Raw genomic sequence first — 24249 nt, 5'->3', positions numbered from 1 at the left:
AGAAGCCACCGAGGCTGCGTGTTGTTTGTTCCCTTGTGTATCGAGTGAGGGCCAAAGTACGACACTCAGGGGTGACGGGGTGACAGGGCCAGCATTTGGCACTGTCCCCATCAGTTTGGTGGGTCCGGAGAGTTTGCGGCACCTGTGATTACTTGCACAGGTGTGCAGAAGCTGAGGGGGGGCTGCAGGCTGTTCAGCCTCGGTGACATCAGGTGCGACCTGTTAGCTCTCAGTGTGACCTCGAGTAGGTGCAGAATCCCTGCTGCGCGTTCTGATGCCAATAGATGCTGTAGAAGGGACAGAGAATGCACATTGCGTGAGAGAGTTTCTGGGATCACAAACTTCCATTCACTTGTTTGGATTTTGTTCTGAATCCTTGTTGACTCGTTACCCGCTGCAACCCTGATCTGTTGCATCCTGGAGAGAAGCTGGTAGCGTATGTATTGAGCACTGGGTATGTTACATGCCAGGTCCTTTCAGTGGATGTGTTTTCTCTAAAGACTGTTTTTCTATAATCCCAATGTGATGTTAAAAAGAACAATGTAGCTTTTCAGCAGTATGTATCCTGTCCTTAGAGAACGCTGATTTAGCTAGAGGGCTTTACACCAGTGTAGTGTCCCAGACCATTACATTATAATTGCTTATTAGTTTCCTCTTTAATCTCTATGTTGAACATGGACAAGTTTGGGGGTGGATTTTTAAACTAGTGTGACTTAGTTACTACAGGGGGTTAGGCAAGTAAAATATTAAAATATAGGTGTTTATCTGCAGTAGTAGTGCTTTGTGTCATGGAAAGAACACTGTGAAAAGGAAGATGGTAAAAATACGTACTGCTTTTTCTGCTATTAATCCTTCATCTTGATGACAGTTGGAACTTGGGTCTTTTTTTTTTTCCTGTCCTTGCTATGTATCAAATGAGAATGAGGGACATGTATATATGCAACTGGTTGTTAAGAGAGCAATTTGGTAAGTTTAGTGAAATGCAGTGCTTTCATATTTGGTGCCTAATGAAAGTCAAGTAAATACCTTTGAGGCCTGCTAAGTATTGCTTTTTTTTCATCCTGAGCAGCAGTTCTTCAATATGATGTAAGCGAACATCATCCAGGGTTTCCACCTATAGATACTGCAGGTGGCAGTCATATTTGCATGTTGAATATGTTGCACTTTGGCTTACTCTTTTATTACTGTACTTGTTTAGTGGTAACGTCACACCATTAACACAGTTGTGTGTAGATCTATGGCGATTGATTACTACTTTGTAATTAAGGTGATATTTTCAGACGCTTGCGCGAAGTCTTTTCTACTCCGAGAATTTGTGAACCCAACCAGAGACCAGCCAACAGGTTTCATTTTTCTTTGCCCAAAAAGCTTCTCTTTTTTTGCGAACAAGTTTTAAAACTGACTGATGCTGAGACTTAAAAACCAAAAAAAATTAAAATAAAAAAATAATTTAAAAAAATTTAGAGAAAAAAAATAACACAAAAAGTGATGTTACCCAAGCAAGGCCTTCTAATAAAGGAGTGGCCCCCTCACCCATCCCTCCCTACCTGTGCAAGTCCTGCTCACATCAGTTTCCTTCCATCCAATTAGGCGACCTGGGAGACCCAGCCAGCACCATCCAGAGGGACTACAGAGTGGTGATGGGGTACCTCCAAGAAGCTTGCAGGATGGAACCAGGGAAGGTTATGGCCACTCCACATCTCTTAAAGTACCGCTGGCTCGATCACTCCAGATTAGTGAAGAACTGCTGAGCAGAAACCAGTTTTCTACGACTGCCAGCCATGGGCCATCCGGACTACAGAATCACGGACAGCACTTAATATTATCCAGGGAGGCTTCTTGGGCAAAACCACACTACGAATTCAATTTCAGCCGCATGAAATTCAGGGGAAACGGTGCACTCAGCAACATCAGTGACCTTCCTTTTCTTACAGAAAACTCTGCCTTTCAAAAAATGGCACTTCAAACTAAACAGGATGGGAAAAAGGACGTGAGCCATTCGTCTCCTGTGGATTTAAAGATACCACAAGTTCGAGGCATGGACCTTTCATGGGAGTCCCGCACTGGTGACCAGTACAGCTATAGCTCTTTGGTAATGGGTTCACAAACGGAGAGCGCGCTTAGCAAAAAGTTAAGGGCTATCCTTCCAAAACAAAACAGGAGAAGTTTGCTGGATGCTGGACCAGATTCCTGGGGCTCAGATGCTGAGCAGTCTACCTCTGGACAGCCATATCCCACCTCAGATCAAGAGGGAGATCCTGGCTCCAAGCAACCTAGGAAGAAAAGAGGGAGATACAGACAGTACAACAGCGAGATACTGGAGGAAGCAATCTCTGTGGTTATGAGCGGGAAAATGAGTGTTTCCAAAGCTCAGAGTATTTATGGGATTCCCCACAGTACACTGGAGTACAAAGTTAAAGAGAGGCTGGGCACTTTGAAAAACCCTCCAAAGAAAAAAATGAAATTAATGAGGTCGGAGGGGCAGGATGTTTCAGTAAAGATTGAATTAGATCCCCAGGGAGAAGCAGCACAAAGTGCGAATGAATTGAAAGATGAGTAGGGATGTTGTAGAGTGCCAATTACTTTGCAAACTGGGTGAGCACTACTGCATAGTTTAGCCACCACTGAGCACACCTGATTCTCTTATTTGCTGCAATGCTCTTTCCTTTGCAGTTTAGCGTAGACTTGTGTGGACACAAGTGAAAGGTGTGCTCTGAATGTCACATTTGTAAATTTTTCTAGCCTGGTGTGGTGCAGTTTCCCTCCTTCACCTGCCCACTAACCCTTTTTTGTTCTTTTTTTTTTTTTTTTTTCTTTTGCCTTTTGCATGTTTCTCTGTAATAAGAGAGTTGAGTTACCTCACAAAGAATGCAGATCTGTGGAAGTGAACATCTTGCCTGTAGAGCCTGTCTGAACTTCTGGTGTTGAATTTTTCATTTCTGACTTGATAGAAATAAGTCCACTTTGTTAAACTGATGCTCTCTTAAAGCCAGGCTTTTTTGAATGAGGATCAGACTGTCATTCTTCAAAACATTTCAGAAATATTTTTCCCCTCCTTTTCTTTGATCCAGTTGATTGAAAGATCTAAGCTAAAGCAAGCTATCTAGGAATGGTACCTCTCTTGAACTCAGATTTGTTTATTAGATGGATAATCAATTGGGTCTAATTAGGCTCTCCACTATTTTCTTTCTCAATTAGACATACTTACCATTCACTGTCTGCTTAGTGCTCACCCGGAGGGGAGGGGAGGGAAAACTTACATACACTACCTTCAGAATATGTCAGTTAATTATTTGTAACACTACCTTTGCTGTAATTTTGTTTGATATTTTTGAAGGGTGATATTTAGACTCACCTGCTTGAGGATGTAGCCTTATCTCACGGAAGACAAGCTTCTTGCAGTCAGGAGCAGTCAGGGTACACTAAATGATGTATTAGGGTATGCCTCATAACAGAACTAAGGTTCTTTGTGACCTTTATGCTTTTTACAGACTTGATTCTGAGTTTACTAAACTGTGTGGTTCCAACAACTAGTTTAAATGACTCTAATCTGGGGAGGGGGGATTTGTGTAACAAACTACTGTGATATTGCAAAAACAAACAAACAAACAAAAGCCCGCAAGATGGTAATCTCAAACATTACAACCTCAGTAGTCTGCCCAAATATCCACATTAGTGAAGGAGCTTGTTAATGTTCAGGGAAGAAGTAAAACACTGGTAGCCTGATCTAACTCAGGCTCTGCATCATATCTGTCTGTAATACTGTCAGGGTCGAACACTCAATGAATGGGTGTTTCCTTTTTAAATATTACAGTTGCCAGTAGCAGGAATTAATCTAAGTCCTGCTTTTTTGTTGTTGTTTTTATTTAATCTATTTTGATAGTGGTTTAGCACATGAAAGAATAAGCATTCAAACACCGTAAAAGCACTCCGTAAACCACAAATCAATTTTTTTTAACATGACGATGTCATTATCATTATACGGAGATCCAGGATAAGTTTTGTACAGAACTTTTGTCTTTGATACTTTCTGTGGGAGTGGTCAGTAACTAGGTGGAGCTTACTGGATTTACCACAATATGACCAAATTGGAATTGCTGGTTCTTCAGGTAGAAACAATTTGATCTTAATCTGTGCAGAAGGTAGATAGATGTATGATTTTTATTTTTTTTTTTTTTTTCCCATTTGCACAACCAAAAGAAACATTGGAGTTTTTGTGTGAGAGCATTAAGTGATGTCAGTGATTGAAAGTGGTTTCTCAAAGCTCATGGGAGGGTGGCCTAGATTAGCCCTGGGGATGCTGAATGACTCTGGAACAGCTGATCCTATTCACCTCCCCCCCTCCTCAGCAACTTCATATTTTCAAAGGTTAGGCACACCATTGCTGTCATTTTAAATATGCACTGCTCATTCTTGAAATGGACTGGGCACTTGGCCCCAGTTATGCTTTTTGTTTACTTAATAGATTTGAGTACTCAAAATCCTGGTTCCTCGTAGCTCTCTAGTTGTCATCTTGGCATTTAAAGCAGTTTAAGCTCAGTAGCAGTATATAAACTCTGCAATACGTTCCAGTTTAGCTGGTGATTGCAATAAAGCTGCAGTTAAACGCGTGGTTTCATCTGCTGTTGGAGGTTATGGTAGAAAGTTTGCTGCAAGTTTAAAAAAATAATAACAGTTTTGCTGTTCAGAGAGGTTTAACCTTTTGCAGTTGTCTTTATTTAAGCAACATGAGTTGAGTTTTATAAAACTTGTCATTGTAGTGTTTGTGGAGTGCTCATTTTACTAACCTAAATATTTTGTATGTGTATGTTTAAGTGGGTGACAATCGTGCAGCAGAAGAATGGTGTGCCTACCCTTTAATGCTGCAGTTTTAAAAGAGAATTTGTCTTGTCATTTCAGGCTGTAGGCTAAGAATTGTAAATAGATAGTGAGAAGTTGAGTACTCTTTATTTGCTTTGGTTAGAAAGTGGATTTAAAAGAAAAAAAAAGAAAAAGAAAAAAAAAAAGAACAACAAACAACAAACCAAACGCGTAACTTTCTCAGTTTAAATGTCCTGAGACCTGAAGATTGTAATACTCACGTCTGCAAAGCTTTTAAACACAACACTTGATCTGTGATATCTTAATATTCAGGTAATCTTTCTTTTTCGAGAAGCTTTTGAACAACCGCATTTCCTCCAAAGGTCTCTGTTGAAAAAGGAAAAAAAAGAAAAAAGTGTAGATTATTTTTAAGCACTAATTGCATTACGTTGGTAATTGCAATATAAAATAGCCATTATTGTTTTGTGAAGCATGGTTGAGATTAGTTAGTGGTCCCTTTTTAAAATTTCATGAGCCTCTCAAAAAATAAAAACAAGTTTAAAAAAAAAGCTGCTGAATATTCAAAAGATATATATTTTACCTTATTGTAGGTTTTGTAAACTTAGTCTGTAATATTCAGGTGCACCTTTTAACGTTAACTTTTTGTTTCAAAGTCCCATCTAATGTATTTTCTCTGAGGTGATTCATCACGTAAGACTAGTATCACTCTGAGTGCTGCAGTGATCACTGATGTTTTGTTTCATTTTTCACTACATATTTTTTGCAGGCGCTTTCAGTGTAGCTAACTAGTAGTATTTGGGATCATTTAAAATATATTATTGGGATTAATGTTTGTCCATTAGCATGCTTAATTTCCTGCTGACCAGCAGTTTGCATGGCCAAAATCCCTGATTGACCATATTTTGGTGTGGGAAGGTGTGGTTCACTGCTGTCTGTGTAACAAAAGCCTCGTTTCTCATGTTATTTCTGATAAGTGGATGCTTATGTTACTTGGATCACTTGAACAGGAGAGAAGGTTTAAAATCTTTCTCCTGCTGCTCTTTTGAGATCACATTAACGTGTAACATAGACAAACTGCAACCCTGTAAAAATCGAGACGTCGTTAGGAGGAGGCCTTTCGGGTATTTTTCGTCACTAGTTTTCTCTTATTCCCGAGAACGTCCACTCGATGTAGTTATTGGACTTAACAGTATTGTTGTGTACTACGTTGATGTAGCTGAAAAAGCCTGACAGCAAGAAACTGTGAATAATATTTGTGGCAGTCTCTGAAAACTAGTTTTTCAGTCCAAGTATCATGAAGGAGAATCCCTCTCCCCTACCCCATCCTAGAAAAGTAATTTTATATTTTGTGTGTATAAAGTTTTAAGAATCAAGTTTCATATTGTACTGAAGTTTAGGTGTCGCTTGGTAAATCTTTGCTGCAGCATATAATTGAAGATGAGTAAGGCTTAGTGTGGTAGGGGTCCTGGTGTGGAGTTAATTATCGTACAGTTCTGGTGAGAAAGCCCAACATGTATGAAGTGTGTCCTTTTTTTTATTTGGACTTGTAAGATGTAAAAGTGCTTTTTTAGAACTCTGACCTATTACAAACTATTACCTCACTTTCAGCCAGCTGGATCCTCATTCCACAGTGTTGTAGGCATTATCGTGGCCGTAATGCTTGAGCACAGCTATAGAGTTGGACGTTTCCAGTTAGATATTGTAGGGACGCGTTTCTGGACTCGTTTTTATTTCTGTCTAAGTATATTTTATTTTCCAGTCATTCCCCCCACCTTGTTTTTTTAAAGGCTGAAGACAGCGCTCTTTAGAATTTCTCATTTTTCCCTGTTATGCAGAAGTTGCTGCCTAAGCAATACAGGTTTGCCTTTCTTTTTGTTGCAGAACTCGTGGCTTGTTGGTTGCGTTACCAACCCTATTGCTAGACCTGAAGTTGAACTCTGAATTTTCATGGCAATTGGAAAACGTTACTTTTAACAAATGCAGGTGTTCAGGTAGGATAGTGCCTCTGGTAAGGGAACACATTCAGCTTCTGCGTTCTCAAGCAACTCTTATATCACCTTTTCTGTAGAGCTTTCCAGTGCTCAAGGATATTCCTAAACATGGAAGGGAGCTGCACGTGTGTTTAGCAGACAAGCAACGGTCTGTGCTTTGTCTTGTGGCAGCCCGACATTTGAGTCTAAATATTTCCTTCATGAGAACCTCAGAGTATGTTGCCTTCCCCTGGAAATTCACAGGAACTGGCAAAGTGATTCAGGGGCTTCAGGGCTGAGTAAGCTTTGTATAGATTGAAAAAACTTTTTAGTTCTGGTTGAATTGCTTTTTATATCATCTGCAACAATTGTGTACAGGCAAAACTGGAATTATCATGTGGGTTTTTTTCCCATTTACTTTGAAGTAATGCTCTTAGGATGTCCTTGAGTCTTAGGAGAGCAACACAGCGTCCAAGGAGTGAAGAGAACATTGTGCTGTTCCCTTGTTTCTCATAAACAATGTGGCTACATCTGTAACATAAAGAGCTCTTTCTTCAGTGAAGACCAAATTTTAACTCTTCAGTGTAAGATTGCATATACTTGTTGCAGTCCAAGCTCTTACGAAGGCAAATGTATTAACCTGTACCGAAAGCTTTGTCACAATATTTGAAATATCTTAAATTCTCTGCCAGATGTTAGAGGTAGAACAGGAAGGGTTGTTTCCCTCATTTTCATGAAGATCAGAAACTTCTAGGTTTACCCCACAAATGTTTCAGAAACTAAATGTGATTTCAGTCTAGGTTGATGCTGCTTTTCCTTGGCACCAGTAGATAATGTTGACTAGTACGGCTTTAAAAAGCTGTACCTAAAAAAAATTTGAGATTAGTTTTGGTTTTCACTTGATCTCAAGTTACATTAAAAAACTTTGTAACGAGAACCTTCAGAAACCTGAAAATAGCACTGCTGGTTATATGCAGTTCTGTTGGATGTAGTAAATACAATAGCTGCTACAGCTAATCATTTCTAATCATCCAGTGTATAAACATGATATACTGGTGGTCACTAAGCAGAGAGATATTGTGGACTCCAAATGATCTGTAGATGCACTCCGCATATACCAGAAAAAAAGCCTGCAAGTAGTTAGAGTATTCTGGTGTCCAGCTCTCTCCCTCTCTCCTGTTCTTGCTTTGACTGGGGCCAAGTTTCTATACCAGTATTACAGCAGCAGTTTTGGACTTCATGTCCTGTTGAATTATGCCTAAATTCAGATATTGTCATGAAAACTTTTGTATTAAGAGAGATTTATTTGATCCTCACAGAAATCTCTTGGCCTGGTCACAAAATCAGTTTTCCTGGGTGAAGTACTAAGAGGAAGGATTTTTTTTTTTTTTCTTTTTCGGTCCTGTCCAGGGCATTTAATTCACCTTCTTAAAAATAAACATCCCTGCCCTGTGCTTGTCTCTACCGAATTGGTAAGTATAATGTAGAAGGACTCAACTCTACCCGATGGAGCAGGGATTAGGACACAGACTTTATTCTGGCTGGAGCAGGAGAAGTTGGTTAGAAAACAGTTTCTATAGTCATCACCTAGTACAGTCTAACAATGCTTTTTCCTACTCAGAAATAGTGAAGACACTACTACAGCTACTAATACAGTTTATCAACTACTTGGTGCTACATTTCTCAAATATTTTTGCAGATAATATTTTTTATGCCTGCGTGAAAGCAAGTAAACTTTATCATCACTATAAAAAGCACTTGTCTGACCTATTCTAAAGTACCAGAAAAGGGATGAATAACTGCAGCACTTTTTCTGTTACAATGCCAGAGTCTTAATTAAATCTGGTCTTCAGGTTATAAGATATTTTAAATGTACAATCTGGGATCATTTACGGCTTTTCAGGTCAGATCACAAGTTCTCTTGGGATAATAATCTGTCTTTTAAAGACTAATACAACAAAATATTCTGAAGTTCAGGCAGGGGATGTATATAGACATGCCTGATATTTTTAACTAATCGTTTCAATCGGCCATTTCAGGGCTTGACTCTTGGAATCTGGGATGATGGGTAGGGAAAGGGAAGTTTCCCAAACTGAAAAATCATTTCGGACCATTGCTTAATGTTCAGTTTGAAAACTGTATCACAAGAAAAATGGGTAGGGATTCTTTCTCCCTTATGCCTTCAGGGAATGAGTAGTATTTAGAATCTCTGGCTGAAATTCAAGCCTTTTTACCGTGTAAATTTTTAATATAAACTCATTGACATGCTTTTTACATCTGAGGACTGAAAATGGATCTTAATGTTTAAGTTGTGGAATGGTATATTTCTTAAATGAAGGGGGAACATTTAAAAAAAAATAGATTAGAATACCAGCATTAGTGAGCTTAAGGAATTTTAGTATGTAATAGCAAAGTATAGCAAAGTATTTGATTAAAAAAATAATCTTGAATTGCTAGTCTGTAACTAGGTGCATTCTAATTTAGCAGGTGAATATTCTTTACTTATTGATATATGATGGGCTTTTTGCAAATAGAAACCTTTATCTGAGTCCCACGTGTTGCTTGTACTGATGGGATGTATGCTTACAGCAGCTTACTGCTGCTTTAAAATGTATAAAATATGTTTTGAGTGTTTGCTCATAACTCTTTCTAACCTCCACTTGTTAAATTGTCAGACATTGGTATTTTATCAGTCCGCAATGTAAGTTTAAACTAATGTTCTTAGGAATCCAACTTGTACACACACTGTTTAAAAACCCTCAGGGACAGTTTACACACTATCCTCACTCAATTCAGGTACTTGTACTCTCTTCTTAAACCTAGCAGTGACTTGTATTTTGTTTTGCTTTTCTTTTGACGTGCTGATAGCACATCCTTGATGAATGTCAACTTAAAACTCAGTTCAGGTATCCAGGTATAACTCAGCCAAACGGATTTTAAAGCTGCATATTTACTCTCCAGCACACAGTGCCTCAGACACTTATAGTGGCATTCTGTATATTCAGTTATTACTACTGAGCAGATCGCGTGGGGGTTCCTGGTATGTATTGTAAGAAATTCCTATGTATATTATATAATATGTATTATATTATATACATATATAGTATATATGTTATCTTAAACTTATATATTTTAAAATGCCACTACTAGCCAGCGCAGCTAAAAATGAATTACATTCCCAACTGCTTCTGTGAAGGGCAGGGGCAGCTTCTCAACGTGGCTCTTGCTTCTCTCTCACCGTAACTACTTCTAACCTCAAGCACGGGCCCTTGGCTGTCTGACCTCTACACTCTAGTTATGCAATGTCCTTCGAGAATTCTGTGCACTGGCCACTGTGATGGAAACCAATGGGCCGGGAGTGCTTTGAGCTTATTAGTAATTGTTCTGCCAAAGTTGGTGTTTGTACGACAAGCGTTGTAAACCTGTCAGATAATGGGCAGAGGTGCAAGCGGGTGACGCTGCACGTGGCCGCTTCCCCCTGCGGGGCAGCACCGCGGCCTCGCCGGCGTCTCCTCTCTGATGCTGAGCGCTGAATTCGGGGCGCGTTGGCACTTAACATCTGCAGCGACGGGCCCCGCGCTGCGCACGAGGAGGCGAAACCTTAACAGTGAAATCTGCTGCTCTGCCCTCGCAGTGATCTGTTGGCAGTCACGAGTCAGCAACACCTCTGCTTCATTATTTGACACTTTACATCTCAAAAGTCTTCTCTTTCTATTTATGTAACCCATAGTCTTTGAAGAGTATGGAAAATGGCATTTCTCTCTGACCTCTAGAAGTTCAAGTGTCATGGGAAAAAAAAAGAAAACAGGAACCCCCCCCTTTACTCTTATGGACCTCATTTCAATATACTGTTTACAGTTTGACGGAATTGTATAATTTAATATTTCTCTTGTACTGTAGTTTATATTTATTTACAGATTTTTTTTGTACTGTGTGATTTGAATTTTTTGTTCCTTGCTATGATCAATGTTTTATGTAGTAGAGCACTTATGATCACAAATTAAGGTTTTTGGTTTGATTGCACTACATTAATTTTTTTTAATGCAGTTCTGATTTTTTGACTGGACTAAATAAGCTGTGTCTTAATGTATGTGATAAGTACTTTTAAATTTTTATTTCATGTGGTCCATTTATTTTTTGCATTGTATGTCAAAGCGCTAATTCTCTTGTTGTGCATGTGTAAGATTTAATGGCTCCATTGTATTATTTGACCATGTCATTTTGGAAACACATTCCCAGCTGTAACGTTGTGTATGGTAGTTTTCACTGGATGCTAGACTTTTCAAAACCACTATTCTTCTAATAAATTTTGTTGTGAAAAACTTTAAGGGGTTCCAATTCTGTTGTTCTTAGCGTGCTTTCTAAATGCCGGCACTAATCACCCGGGCTTGTGAACTGCAGACTCTCAGAAATTGAGAGAAGCAGGGGAGGAAGTGAAAACAGAAGGTGAAACTAATTGCAGCTGAAGGATCGAGCTTTGGGGAGGGTCTTTTTTCTTGTCCTAAATAGGGCTGGTGATGAAGCCGCTTTAGCAGCGGGGTAGGGAGGACCTGTGAAAGCCGAAACGCTGCCTGGTAGCAGCCCGGTCTCCTGAATGCCTGTACTCTAATTCGCTCTTTCCTACCGTCCACCTTCATTTCTTTAATGGTAAATAATTTATCCGGTGAAGAACGAACAGTCTCTCGGGGCAGGGGGTGAAAGAAAAGTGATGTAGTCTTGTTCATGGAGCACTCAGTAACGAGTCACGGCAGGAAAGGCTGTCCTGCCGTCCCCCTGCGTGGGGCACACGGCGAATTCGGCGCTGCGCCCTGCTTCCCCGGCCCTCGCTCGAGACCCGCGGCTCTCTTTCTCACGACTGTACTTTGGGTTGAACTACTTTTGACGTTATGCATTATTGATACTGAAATGCTGAATACTAAAAAGTAGGTTACAGTAAGTGGTGTGTAATGGAACCCACGTGAGTTTCGGCGTTTCTGTGAACCTTCGTGTTCAGTCCTAGGATGATTTTGAGAGTGGTGCATAGGGATTTCCCAGTGTTACAAAAATTTACGGTGGTGTACGCTGTCTAGCCCAGGTTTCTTTTCTCCTGAGAAATTGCCCCTCTCAGCTTGTGCTGTTGAAAAGTAGGTGACTGAGGGTTTGCATTTGCTAACATGATTTTTTTCAGTGTGGTTTTGTGTTTTGATGGGTTTTTGTTTTGTGTTTTTAAGACACTTAACTGTTACATTGCAAACTAACAGTTGTGTACTAATACTGGTATTAAAAAGCAAAACAGTCAGGTAGCTGGGTGTTGCCGTTGGTTTAGCTACATTGGGCAAATGTCTTTTGAATAAACTCGGTTTGACTAGAAGCTACATCTTACACTTTTTCGGGAATATTAAACTTGAAAGCCTTGTGCTGTAAACTTGCATTTATCATATTTTTTCTGTATGTCGGAATACATCTGTCAAATCTATGAAAATAGCCTTTGAAAGTGATGCACTATATTCCCATCTGCCATTCTTTAGGATATTACATTCTGCAAGCTTTTCCCAGAACATTTTTAATTGACAATCTTAGTCCTGCGATTATGAGAAATACCAAGTTTTTCAGGTTTTCCTGGAGAACTTGCCGATGGTCTCGCACTATTAAGCTGAAGTTGTTCAGACTTAAAGGAATGCAGCCTTGAATTCTTCTTTTAAAGCTGTTTTCTGTAATACAAATACATATTGTGACAAGAGTGCACAAAGTGTTGCACCCAGAAAAAAAGAACCCATGCTGTTGTTGTAGTAGGAAAGAAATCTAATTAACACTGTTAGGCAGCTTTAAAACTCTTCTGCTAATTTGCTTCAGCTCATTTCGTCTCGGGACGGGTTTTGAGCTGCTCCATTTGTCATTGGAAGAGGTGGCTGCCTCTTGTGAACCTGCAGGAGAGTATCTGGTCACCTTCTGAAGGAACAGTGGACTGTACCCCTACACAGACCTGGGTGACTTTCTGTGATCCAGATCCTCCAGCAGGTGTGAAACAAGAGGCTCTGCTGGTGGCCGCTTTGCAAACCGTGCGCTGCTGTGAGGGGAAGAGCAGAAAGCGCCAGGTCGCTGCCTGCAAGTGCTGGGATTAATAGCAGCCGATGGGCACCTACCTGGAAGCAAGCAACTCCCTGACCTCAGCATGAGGGATCTGAAATGCTTTTGTGTTGGAGATCAACTTAAGTTTTCTGAGTGAAGCTGATTTTATTAAGGAAGATCCTGAGCTTTATCACAGTTTCACCTTCAGCCAGAACCGAGCCCTGGTGTCACGGCTGCCCAGGGCGCGCTCGCTCAGCCTCGGCGAGGCGGCTCTTCGGCTTTCCCGCCCGAGCCCGCGGAGCGCTCTGATGTCCTGGAGGCCTGGCAAAAGTGCGCCTGGGGGAGGAGGGGGATTTAATCCCGATTCAGATATTTCAGCAAATGACTGATTTCTTAACCTGCACGCTCTGCTCTGGCGGGTGCCCAGGCACTGGTACTTGCTGAGCTGTGGTTTTGACTGAGGGTGAGTAGCAGAGGCTTGGTTAGGAATGTGATTCACATACGGAGTGTCAGAAGTACAGACCAAAAGCAATCGTCTCAAAAACAGAGCTTGAAGTGTTAGCGGCAAATCCAGGATATGGAGTTTGATACAATGAAGATGGCAGGGAGATTAAAGTAAAATTTGATATTTCTAATATGGTTATTCTCCATACACTTTGTTACACTGCTGGAGGGATCCCAGATAACACTGTTTGTGACAGTGTTGTCTCCCCTGATCTTGTACCTTTAATGCAGCCTCTGTGACTTAAAATCCAAGATGTTCTCAATTGTCAAGCAGGAAATTCAGAAGAGGTCTGAATGACTTCACACTTGTGAATTATTAACCAATTAAGTTCCTTCTTGCCTGCCTCCCCAAAAACCCCAGACAATACAACCTTTAGAAGTGCTTTTTTTAGTATCGTGAAGAGAGAGCACAAAACAGTTGCATCTTACTTTTACAGGTCACTTTTAAAGTATCAGAATTTACAGGTCGTGTTTGAAAGAAAACTTGTGAAGTCTTCTCTTGCCTCCTCCTCCTCCGCAGGTGTCGCGCGGCTCCGCAGGAGCTCTGCTGAGTACACGCTTCACTAAAAGGCAGATTTTCTTGTGAGATGGCTACAGCTCAGATCTCCAGGAACTGTTTAAAAGCTCAGCTAAAAGTAGGAATGCTTAAGGTATATTTCAGAGTGTAGAAACATAAGCCCTGCTGCCCAAATATGCAAAGGTTGCCTGTATAAAAATACAGCTGGAGTTGTGACCCACCAAGTGCCCATGGGAATGCAGGGAAGGATGGGGCAGAGGCTTCGGCTGCAGCCCGTGTGATCCTGTACAGGATCCGGCCGTATCTCCCTTCTGCCGTTACCTGGGCAGCTCTGTGGCTGCCTGCCCGCTGCCTGCCCGCTGCCTGCCCGCTGCCTGCCCTCCCGGGGCTCCTGCCTGCAGGTGCTGGTCACACCTTGTGTTGAAAGGAAGAGTGGTCTGTAAAAATTATGGTGCTAAATAGGCAGTTTTGTTACACCTGCTAAGGTATGGGTTTTGTTTTTTCTTCCTGACATGCACCAATATCCCACCTGTCTAGCTTATAAAGTGTAGGGCTTGCTCAACTCGTTTTGGAATGACATTCCTAACTTTGAAAGGGGCTTTTATGGTTTCCTTTCTTAAAGCCAAGCCTTTGACTGTGCTTTTCTTCTCACTGAGCGTTAGAGAAAGGCCCTGACACTAATTGTTGAAAGTTACCCTGGCTCTGCAGGGGGAAAACTGACACTAGGAGCAGCTGAAGAGCTTCCCCACGTATGTGCAGGGGTTTTCATACACACAGCTGATGGGTGTGCTGGGACCTGCTGGAAACCAAGCTTGAGGTGCTTGCTTGGAGACTCCAGTAGTTTCTACCATGTTCCCCCTTACGTGAAGGTGATAGTATATTTTTTCTTGTTTTCAGATGTGCTGTGGTCACACGTAGTATCTTTGCTGGATTCCTTTCAGGTCTTTAAAGCAAGTAGCTGCTTGTGAGGTGTTAGCAGTGGCTTAAAACAAACTGACTTTGAAAGGAGACTGTAAAAAAAGATACTGTAGGATTCTAGTTTTGCATAAGAAGCTTTCGTATCAAACGTACTCTGCTGGTACGTAAATACAAGTTTTCTTCTGCTTTCTAGCCATCAAACAGCCCTTTCTCATTGAAGATGAGAAAGCTAAACCTGCTCGCTCTGTACCCAAAGTATGTTTGCTAACAACAAAGTTCTCGTTGGCCCATGGTGACAGATACCTAACTTGACTGCACGCTAGGAACCTGCGAGTTCCAGTGAGCTTTTCTGCTGGTGCATCAAAAGAGTCGATTTTTGCTCCTGTTTCAGGACCTGTGTTGGCTTTTCTCCAATAGGCAGACACAAGTGTGTACAGTAAGGGTGACTGCTCAACTGTTCTTTAATTCCTGCCTTCTTGCCTATATCTGTCCTTATGTCAGTGCCTTTACTTTTGTTTGAGTGTAGACTGGATTGCTAATTGATAAAACCAAAACTAACATAACTCGGGATTTAAAAGAAATACACCTTGTGGCTCCTTTAATGGGTTTATTATTAAATTAGGAATAGTAATTTGTAATAAAGCTTAAAATCAACGTAACCTAGCACAAAGTGATGAATATCGTGGTTTAGTGCTGGCAAAGAGCACATTGATGACATTTGGATTTTGGCTGTTTAATCTGTTCTTTTATAGCTCCTGCCCAAAATAAATAAATTTGAAAAACCAAAAAAGGTCTTTCCTTGTAAGATTAATAGGAATAGCCAGGGCTGAGCAGGACAACAGGGAATCTATCTAGCACTCAGCCTTTTGTGGGTCAAAAATCCCCACGGCGAATGTCGTTTGGGTTTTGGTGTCGCCACCTGAATGTGCGAGCTGGTCTGAGGAAGATTTTTCGGAGGTGGCTTTGCTGTGATTTCTGGGGATGGTCCTATTCTGTATTTCTCTGGTCTTACAGCACGTAGTAATAATGCCAACATCGCGTTAGTGCCGTATTCTCGTTACCACTCTATGGTTAAGCGTCAGTTCATTTCTCTGAGCTTTCAGGGTTTGCGTAGTGCACTTACTGTTAATGCAATAAAACATGTCTGTGGCGGGGGAGCTCTGTGAGCGCTTGATGGGCAGCGTGTGCTAATGGGTCATTATCGCATTCACTTCCCTTGCGAAGGCTGGGGACTCGTTCTCCTGCTGGTGGGAGCAGATCTGTGAAGGCATCTCGGGGGGATCTGCATCTGTGGTGCTCGCTCCGTCCTCGCCGCGCCTGCGGAGTGATGAGTCACGTCAGCTTTAGCCAAAGGATCCGTTCCTTTGCAGCCATAAGCTGTGGTTCATAATTTTTTTTTCCTCTTTTTTTTATCTTTATGGCAAACCAGCAATTGATGTGTTTTGTCCCCAGTATAAAGAAACAAACAATACCTATCGTTATGCTGCGGGAAGGAAAATTGCACAGATATAAAGCACATTTCAACTGCAGCATCCAGTTACAAAGGGGAAACCACCAAAATCAAGGATGCTTTAAATATGGTAAATAGCTCTAAAGAAAACTGGGTCTGTTGGTGATGATGACATGTTGCATGCTAAGCAAGGTGTAGTTCCCTGCCTCAGTTTGCCATGTAGCTGGACAAGTACTGGATGCGTGGGGAGATGGGACCGTTTTTAGCAGAGATTTGCCATGGTCAGACAAGCTTTATTTGTTAGTCTTCCTTTAGCACTGAGATGTGTGATGATGCAAATGAAGGAGGAAAATAACTGTGGGCCAGGATACCAAGGTGAATTTTTGAGAGGAGAATCGACTGTCTTAAGAGAAGGAGGAAGGACAATAGTGTGTAATGACAAGGGTTAAAAAAAGAAGAGAGAGGTGATGTGAGAGATGTGCAGAAATGGAAGGATGAGAGGTTTGAGCTGAAGGGGAGGATGTGCATTAGCGCAGAGGAAACCTCTCCCCCCCGGCACGCATAGAGACATTTCCTGCCTTGTGTTTTGGTTTCTTAATAGTTATCTGACTATAAAATTAACCTCCATCATTTAATGGTAGTTGAATGGCAGTTAAATTAACCCACTTTCAAAATAGAGCCTACCTAGCCCGTCAGCTCTGAGACAGCCTGGTCCCCAGGCGTGTGGGGCTGCCAGCCTCCCTCTGCCGTAACCCAGTTCACAGGCAGGCGGCCCAGGCGCCGCCTCGGCAGCGGGTTTGCTGCTCAGCCCGGCAGCTGGCAGAGGACACAGACACAAATCACACCGCTAGTTCTTATTTCACCAGGCATTTTTGTGTGAGGAGGTACAGCATCGGCACATGGGGAACGCTGCCGTTAGGAGTTGCGGTACTGTTTCTATTAACAGCACAGCCTTAATTATCTGAGGCCCAATTATCTGCATCTCCAGGTTATCTGAAATGGGGTCATATCCCCCAATGTCTGTTAATTATACCCAAGATACCCTCTGCTCTCCAAATGTCTTCCACTGCCCACCCCCCCAGCTCTGGCTTTTGGCTGACTGTGTTTGGCTCTAGCAAGCTCTCTACCTAGTTGCTGGATTTGGTTTTTCATATCCACGTTGGAAAAAAAAATAGCCTGGATATTTGCAGGCTTTTAAAAACCTTGAAGACCTCTAGAAGTAGACAGTGGCTGTTGGGGCTGGGACCAGCGATGTCTGCAGACAGGGCATCTGATGCATTTGGGTTTTCTCCCCCCTGCGGTGTAGGTACAGGTGGGAGGGGAAGGTGGGATTTATCACAGCGCAGCACAAACCTGCACGTGTGTGCATTTCCGCGGGGTTCGCCTGGTGCTGAACCCCTGCGGTTGCAGTGGCTGCAGCTGACCCGTGTATGTGTGCCCGAGGGCTGGGCAGGGAGAGCTTTGGTTTACTGTGGGGTGGATGGGAACCGACAGCGATGGGCTTGGAGCGGGGAGAGGCCACGCACACCTGGCTCACCGCGGGTCCGGAGCAGCGTGTGCTCCCAGCTCGTGCCCGGAATGCTGTAATAAAGACACTCAGGGCAGCCCTTCCCACTCTGTAAGACCGGTCCCTGGGGTTTGTCCTCCCTTGCCTTAGCTGGGTGCTGCTTCTTTTAAAACATGTGCAAAGCTGTGAAAATCCTTGTAAGAACTTCTTTCTTTCTATTTTCTTTTTTTTTTCCTCTCCGCATGCTTTGTTATCATTCTTGTGGTGCTATCTGTTTTTCCATCTACTCTGGTCCTCCGGTGCTATCTGTTCTTCTGGAGCACCTGGCCCAGGGAAGATGCTGAGTCCTGTCTCAGAGACAAACACCTGTGGTAATTTTATATTTTCCTTAAAGGGAAGATCCCAGATGTCCTTGATAATTAGAAAAATTAGCAAGGACAATTCTGGAAAGGCTTTGAAAACTGGTATGTAGAATAATGTTTCCAACAGGATGAATTTCCCTTGGTTTTAAAGCAATAGCTCAGTGGCAAGGTTTTTAATTAGTCATTAAATATTGTATTAGAAGTATCACAAGTGATGCTAAACTACTATAGAATATGGTTAGATTAGTTACTTGGGGAAGGTGGGAGTGGAGGAAGCTATGACAGGAATATAAAAAAGATAAACTTATTTGAGGTTGCTATTTTTTTTTTTTAATGTAAACTTCAGTTTGTTTGATTTTTATTTGGCTACAGGTGGGGAGAAGGTGATTTTTAATGTTTAACTACTTTAAAAATAAATAAATAAAAGACACTACTCTGAAGGGTTAAAAGTGTGAATCTGTAATGGATGCCTGTTGTTTATCCAGTCAGTTGACTTATTGTACAACCTGGATACCTTGAGGAATACATGCGGCTGACAAAAACCCCAACCAAACAAACCCCATCTATAACTTGTTTCTTCCTGCTTTTCAGTTGAAACGCAAGTTCCATTCGTCTCCACGCACGTCACCAAGGACGGCGTAAATTCAGGGGCCTTGAGAACCCGGCAGCAATATTTCCATAGTTATTTTGGCTACGCTTTGCACAACTTCAGCTTTTAATTTAGAGAACAAAAATGCCTTTTCTCCTTCCTAGCTATTGTGTGAAGCCTCAGCTCTCTCTGTGCTGCTTTTCTGGGTTTTTTTCAGTGCAGCGAGAGAGAATTACTGTAGCACCCACAGAGGTGTGAAGGGACTCATTCATCTGTGTGGGGAGTGTTAGGTGCCAGGCATATTTCTGAGGATTGAAATGCAGGCATTTAAACTGGTACATCCAGTGTCAGCCTTTAACTCGGGCTTTGAGAGATGAGCTCCAGAAAATCCCGCTGCAGTGGCTTTATGTGATCCATGCCCACGGCTGTTTTGCCTGTCCCCTGCGAGGGGTCGCCGTGCCCCAGCGCGGGGCCAGCAGAAGAAAACGTGTCCCTGCAGCACCTCCGCTTCTCAAAGCCACGAGGTCTTTGCCACAGCTGTGAGCCGACATGAGTTTGAGCACAATACCATGTGTCAAACGGGGCAGGGAAGATGCAACGTGGGTTGCCTTTGCTGCTCTGGGTTAATAATTTCTGGCGGTGAGCTGGTGATAGCTGCGGCTCCGTGTCCGCTGCGGTGACAGATGTGGGCTGCCTCTGAAAGACGCGCTGCCACCTCCTGCCTTGGTCCAGGGTCTTTCCCTGGTGGCGTTTGCTTTTGCACAGCCGGCCTGGGAGGGGCAGAGAATTCACTCTGGTGTGGCTCTGCGTGCAGCCCCCCAGCACTGGGGCAAGCAAGCGTGCCCTTGGCAACCCACAGCTGCTTCCAAGCACACATGTAGCACGCGGGATTGACAGCATCCCTAGGGCTGGGGTCGGCTCACCCAGCTGCCAGCAGTGAGCGAGCTACTTTGCAATCCCTCAAAATGGTATTTCCACTTCCCCTGAAAAATAAATTAAATGTCTGAAACCAGCAGGGCTGGAGGTGGCACCCAAGGGTGGCAAGACACGCTGCCTTGGACCTTGGCATCAGAGCAGGCTTTGAGTTCAGCTGATGGAGAGCATCACTGACAAGTTAGGCTTTCTTCTTAGTCATCCATGTTTCTCAAATCTTCTCTTTAGCCAGCTTTCCAAGGCACCCTTCAGCTGGGTGGGGTACCTCTGGTTTTGGGTGGTGCGAGGCGGCTCCACCATCTGGCACAGAGTCAGCTGTTTGGCAGCAGGAGAGGGAGGGGATAGGTCATCCCACATAAAAATACTAAATTGGATTTTATAAGTTCGTAGCTATGCTTTGTCTCTTTTACAGAACTATAATCCTGGTGCTTAAAGTGGTCTGAAAGGAACAGAAACACTTAGCCTTGAACTTTTGTTCTGCTGCTGCTTCTTGTGCCTCTGAGGTACAAAACATACCTGTAAACTTATAATCAATCATACCGCTGTTCAAGGGCTAAAAAAAAGAAACCCAAAAAGAGCACAGGCTTCATGTTCAATAGCGAGAAACTTGGGGTGGGCAAACCAGAGGATTGTAGTTGGCAATTGGCAGGTTTTCAGAGGCCAGCTTCCCAGGCAGGTTGGTGTGAACCAGTTGATTTCTTTCTCACTCTCTTTCTTCTCCCCCTTGCTCCCCCCACAAAATACACTCTTGAACCAGAGGCAGGCTGGGCTGTCCCTAAAGCTCTGCTTCTGGCATTCACAAGCAGAACAAGCACAGTGTCACCCTGGTGCAGCTGGAAAAGGGGAGATGTGGCAACCCCACCAGTGGGTTGGGGACACTGCAGGGAGCTGGTGGGCAAAGCTCCTTGGGCTACGTAAGCTGAAATCCAGATAACTTGGCCTTTCCTTCCCATACTGTAAATCTTATACCTGGGCAGTCTATAGGTGTTACCGACAGACAAACCCCTGCCTTCCCCCAGCCCCATCATCCCCAGCCACGTGGCCTTTGTTGGAAGCCCTGGGTCTCCCCCAGCAAGAGCTGGGGGAGGGTTGACTTCAAACTCCACTAAACAGTAGAGGCACAATGCAAACAAATGTGTTGCAGCACGCAGCTATGCAAATAGCTTTAGAGCACAGCACGTTTTCGCCAGCGTTAATTGCTGCACTGCCGGGGTTGCATAGCAACAGCTCGGTTTGTGTCTCTGACAGCTCCTGCCCCTTGATGCCTCTGACACCTTCTTCAGCAGGCGGGGAAGGAGAAGAGAACAGGGCTGCCCTGGAAGAGCTAGAAGGGCCAGGAGGCAGCAAGGAGCTCAGGTGATAAGATTTGCTTAGGATGCTGGGGCGTCTTCTGGCATGGGGTGACACGTGCAGCAGGCCTGGATTGGGGGCACTGTGGCACAGGAGCAGAGGAGCCCCTGCAGCCACAGCCTTGTGTAGACAGATGTTGAGTTAGTGGCCAGAAAGGGCAGACTTGCCATCTCCCATGCTCTGCAGGAAAGCGCCCTGGCGGGTGGGTTGTCTCTCTCACTGCAGTGAATCCTTCTGGGTACCCCATACGGGTTTGTAGCTGCACTTGCAGCTTGGCTCTAGGCATAGAAGGTCCCTGGTAAATCACCTCTCCCCAGCCATGGAGCTGCAGGAGGCTTGTGGCTCCTCTGGCCCTTGAGAGAGTTGACCTTGCTCATGCACACCCAAAGCTAAGACAAGGCCTGTGGGAAGGGGTGAGCATGGGCACAGGGGAGAGGCTGCAGACGGTATGGGATGCCCCGGGCTCCCTTGCTTGTCTGCTGAGCCCAGCCGCTTCTGCTTCTCCCAAAAGGCAGGCTCTTCAGCGACAGGGGTGACTGCCTCCGGAGAGCAATTCTTCCTCCTGTTTAAAACCACGTTCCCAGTTCCCATCCTCTGTGTTCACCAGTCAGTCTTCAGCTCCTGCTGTGCCTTTGCCAGCAGGGTTGAGCAACCTGTTGGTAGCTGGTACCTTCCCCTGGGAAGACACTTCAGCGCTGCAATCAGCTCACCTCTCCTCTCTGATAAGGCACATAAATACTTTCTCTGCAGCAGTTGACACAAGCCATAAGCAACCCCGCCTGAAGCCATGGGGCACTTGAAATAAACTCTCTTATTATACTTGAGCATGAAACAAGCTCTTCTCTGAAACTGCCTTAAGTAGTGAGGACCCAGGCAATCCTGCATCCATCAGCCACCGGGCAAGAGAATGGCCATGGGCATGTTTTGTTTAGTACTAATAGCTCAGACAGACGGGAATGGTGGGAAATGCTGTGCAGGTACCACAGTGAGCAGATAACTGGGTCCCAGGGAGCACAGAGCTGTGTCTGGGAGATGTGGGGATGGAGAGGCACAGGCTGCAGCTCAGCATCCTGGGGCATGGGGAGAGGAAGGACCGAGGTGGGATCCAGCAATGCTCAGAGCTTGACTGCAGATGCCAGGGAGAGCTGTGCCTCGGGGTTACCCTTTGAAACCGAGAAAAAGGGGATATTGCCTGCAGGACCCAAATGGGGATGGGCTGCAGAAGGAACAGGTGAGCTTAAGGTGAGAAGTTGCAGCCTTTGAGCCAAAGTGATGTGGAAGCAGAAGACCTTGAATGCAGTGTGCCAACAGAAGAAGGTGAACTGTGTCACTGAGCATGAGATGGGTCTTCTAAGGACAAAGGGCATCAAGGCTGAATGGATTTATTTCCTTTATCAAGCAGGAAAAATATTTATCTCTGTTTTTTAAATTTACAGCTTGACAAGCTGTGTGTATCTCATATTGACTCCTTGGAGTACAGTGGGGCAAATAAGGTGAAAATGAGCACTGTAGCCTCAGATACACTTCAGAGGAAGAGACTAATCAAAGGCAAGGCAGAAGTGCTGCCAGGAGCCTTTAGTACCAGGGATCCCAGGTCCCCTCTGCCATACAAGCAGGACATGAGTCTTTTCCAGCCCTGTGCACCCATGCAAAGTAGGCATGACCTGCGGCCAGCTGTGTTCAGCATCCTTACTGCAAGGTGAGGAAGGACTGTGGCCGAGCACTTTGGTCCCTTCTCCCAAATCAGGGACTCCGTACACAGACCCACAATCTCCTCCCTCACCCAGCCTGTAGCTTACCTCTTCCTCCCCATCACCCACCGCGTTGTCCATGCCACGGGCTCTTCCTTCGCAGCTGTGTGTGCGTGGCACCCAAAAGTGCCCTGGCAAGGAGGGACTAGGCTGTTTTGGCACCATAACCTTGCTGAGGTTGCCCTGGGGAGTGTGGCAGCGGAGTGGGCCGGGGCAGGGCCACACCTCTGCTGCCGCCCGTATAAATTCAGGCTGGCTGGGGAAAGATGGCTGCTGCTCTTAGGAGCTGCTCTGACGAGCAGGTAAGAGGAAAGCAACCACCCTCTTTACAAAAGGTGGAAAAAAACCCCAAACCTGTGCTGAGCTCTGCCTCTTTGCAAAGCCCCCTGCTCCAAGCCCTCCTCTTGCAGAGGGGGGGCAAAAGGTTTTTTTTTAATCCCCTTTGTTATTCAGCAGGGCAAGGGGAGGAGCTGGGCTGTGTAAGAGATCCTGGCTGACAACCCTCCCGTACAGGGCTTTGGAGAGGGGCCAGGTTGTACCTGAGCATTTTTATTTGAATTAATCGCAGGCATGGCAAATCGAAAGTCATCACAGCGCTAGGTAGAACCAGTTGAGACTGTTGCTGGAGGGTGTTTTTCTTGCCTGGGTGTAGTAAAGCAGTCTTGAGGTACGTTGTTTATCACTAGACCTGGGAGCATGTTCTGGAGGTGCTGGAGCACATTCAGCGAGCAGAGCTTGCTCAGCCTTCTTGGCCAGTTTTGGGAGAGCCTTGCCCAAGAAGCCTTTAAGGAAACTGAGCAGCCATGATTGAGAGGCAAAGCCTCATTACACTTAAATATTTGAGCAAACTGGAAAGCAAAGGGCTGGCTAGCAGGTGCTCAGGGCAGGCTTGGTTGCAGCCGAGCATTGCTGGGCGAAGAGGAGACCGGGTGCCACCTGGCCAGCCTGCAGCCTGAAGTGGCCCCTGGGCACCTTTTTGTGCCCTTTGCCGAGCCTGGGAGCAGACCCACGGCAGGGGGAAGCACTTGCCAGGCCAAAGCGAGCAGTAGGTGAGCAGCAGGTGGGGCTGCCTGGGCTGGCTCCGGCACAGCACTGCCACCCAGCACGGCCGGTTCCGCTCCCCAGCTTTCCCTCCTCCTCCTCTCTGCCCAGGGCTCCTCCAAGCCAGGGCTCTTCCTCCTGGTCCACCCGTCGAGCCCTGCGCCTGGCAGTGTGGGGAGGGAAAACCCACTCCAGAAAAAGCTGCTTTTCCTCACCCTGGACCAGAACGCTGCGATAAGCATTGCCTCCTTCAGTCCAGCTGAGTGAGAGAGGTCAACATGTGATGCTGGGGGGAAGAGCAAGACTGTAGAGATGGGGCAAAGACTTTCACTCCTCCAGTACAAGTCCAGGAGGTGCAAAGTGCAACTGTTACTGCAAAGCAACCCGGTGTTGCTGGCAAAGGTCCTGTGCCAGGCAGTGTGGGTGCCATGGTGTGCAGCCCCCTCGGGGTGGCCAGGACTGAGTGGGAATCACCTGCACTGCTGTTG

The 24249-nt window shown here is 44.5% G+C and overlaps 1 protein-coding gene across 4 annotated transcripts in view; it reads left to right on the top strand.

Annotated features, from left to right (window-relative positions):
* LCOR (ligand dependent nuclear receptor corepressor) overlaps positions 1 to 24249 on the top strand; it is an 87606-nt gene that overhangs the window by 49517 nt on the left and 13840 nt on the right. For 3 of the 4 annotated variants that reach the window (XM_082054599.1, XM_082054597.1, XM_082054596.1), the window contains one exon: positions 1591 to 7808. The exons of the other annotated variant lie outside the window; for it this stretch is intronic. In XM_082054599.1, the coding sequence (XP_081910725.1) occupies positions 1591 to 2560 (970 nt within the window). In that variant the 3' untranslated portion in view covers positions 2561 to 7808. Of the gene's footprint in view, positions 1 to 1590; positions 7809 to 24249 lie in introns of those variants that run through there. 4 annotated transcript variants of the gene reach the window in all.

Source organism: Streptopelia decaocto (assembly GCF_964273445.1).
Source record: "Streptopelia decaocto genome assembly, chromosome: 5".
Taxonomy (NCBI): Eukaryota; Metazoa; Chordata; class Aves; order Columbiformes; family Columbidae; genus Streptopelia; species Streptopelia decaocto.
This window is presented reverse-complemented; position numbering and strand designations above follow the sequence as displayed.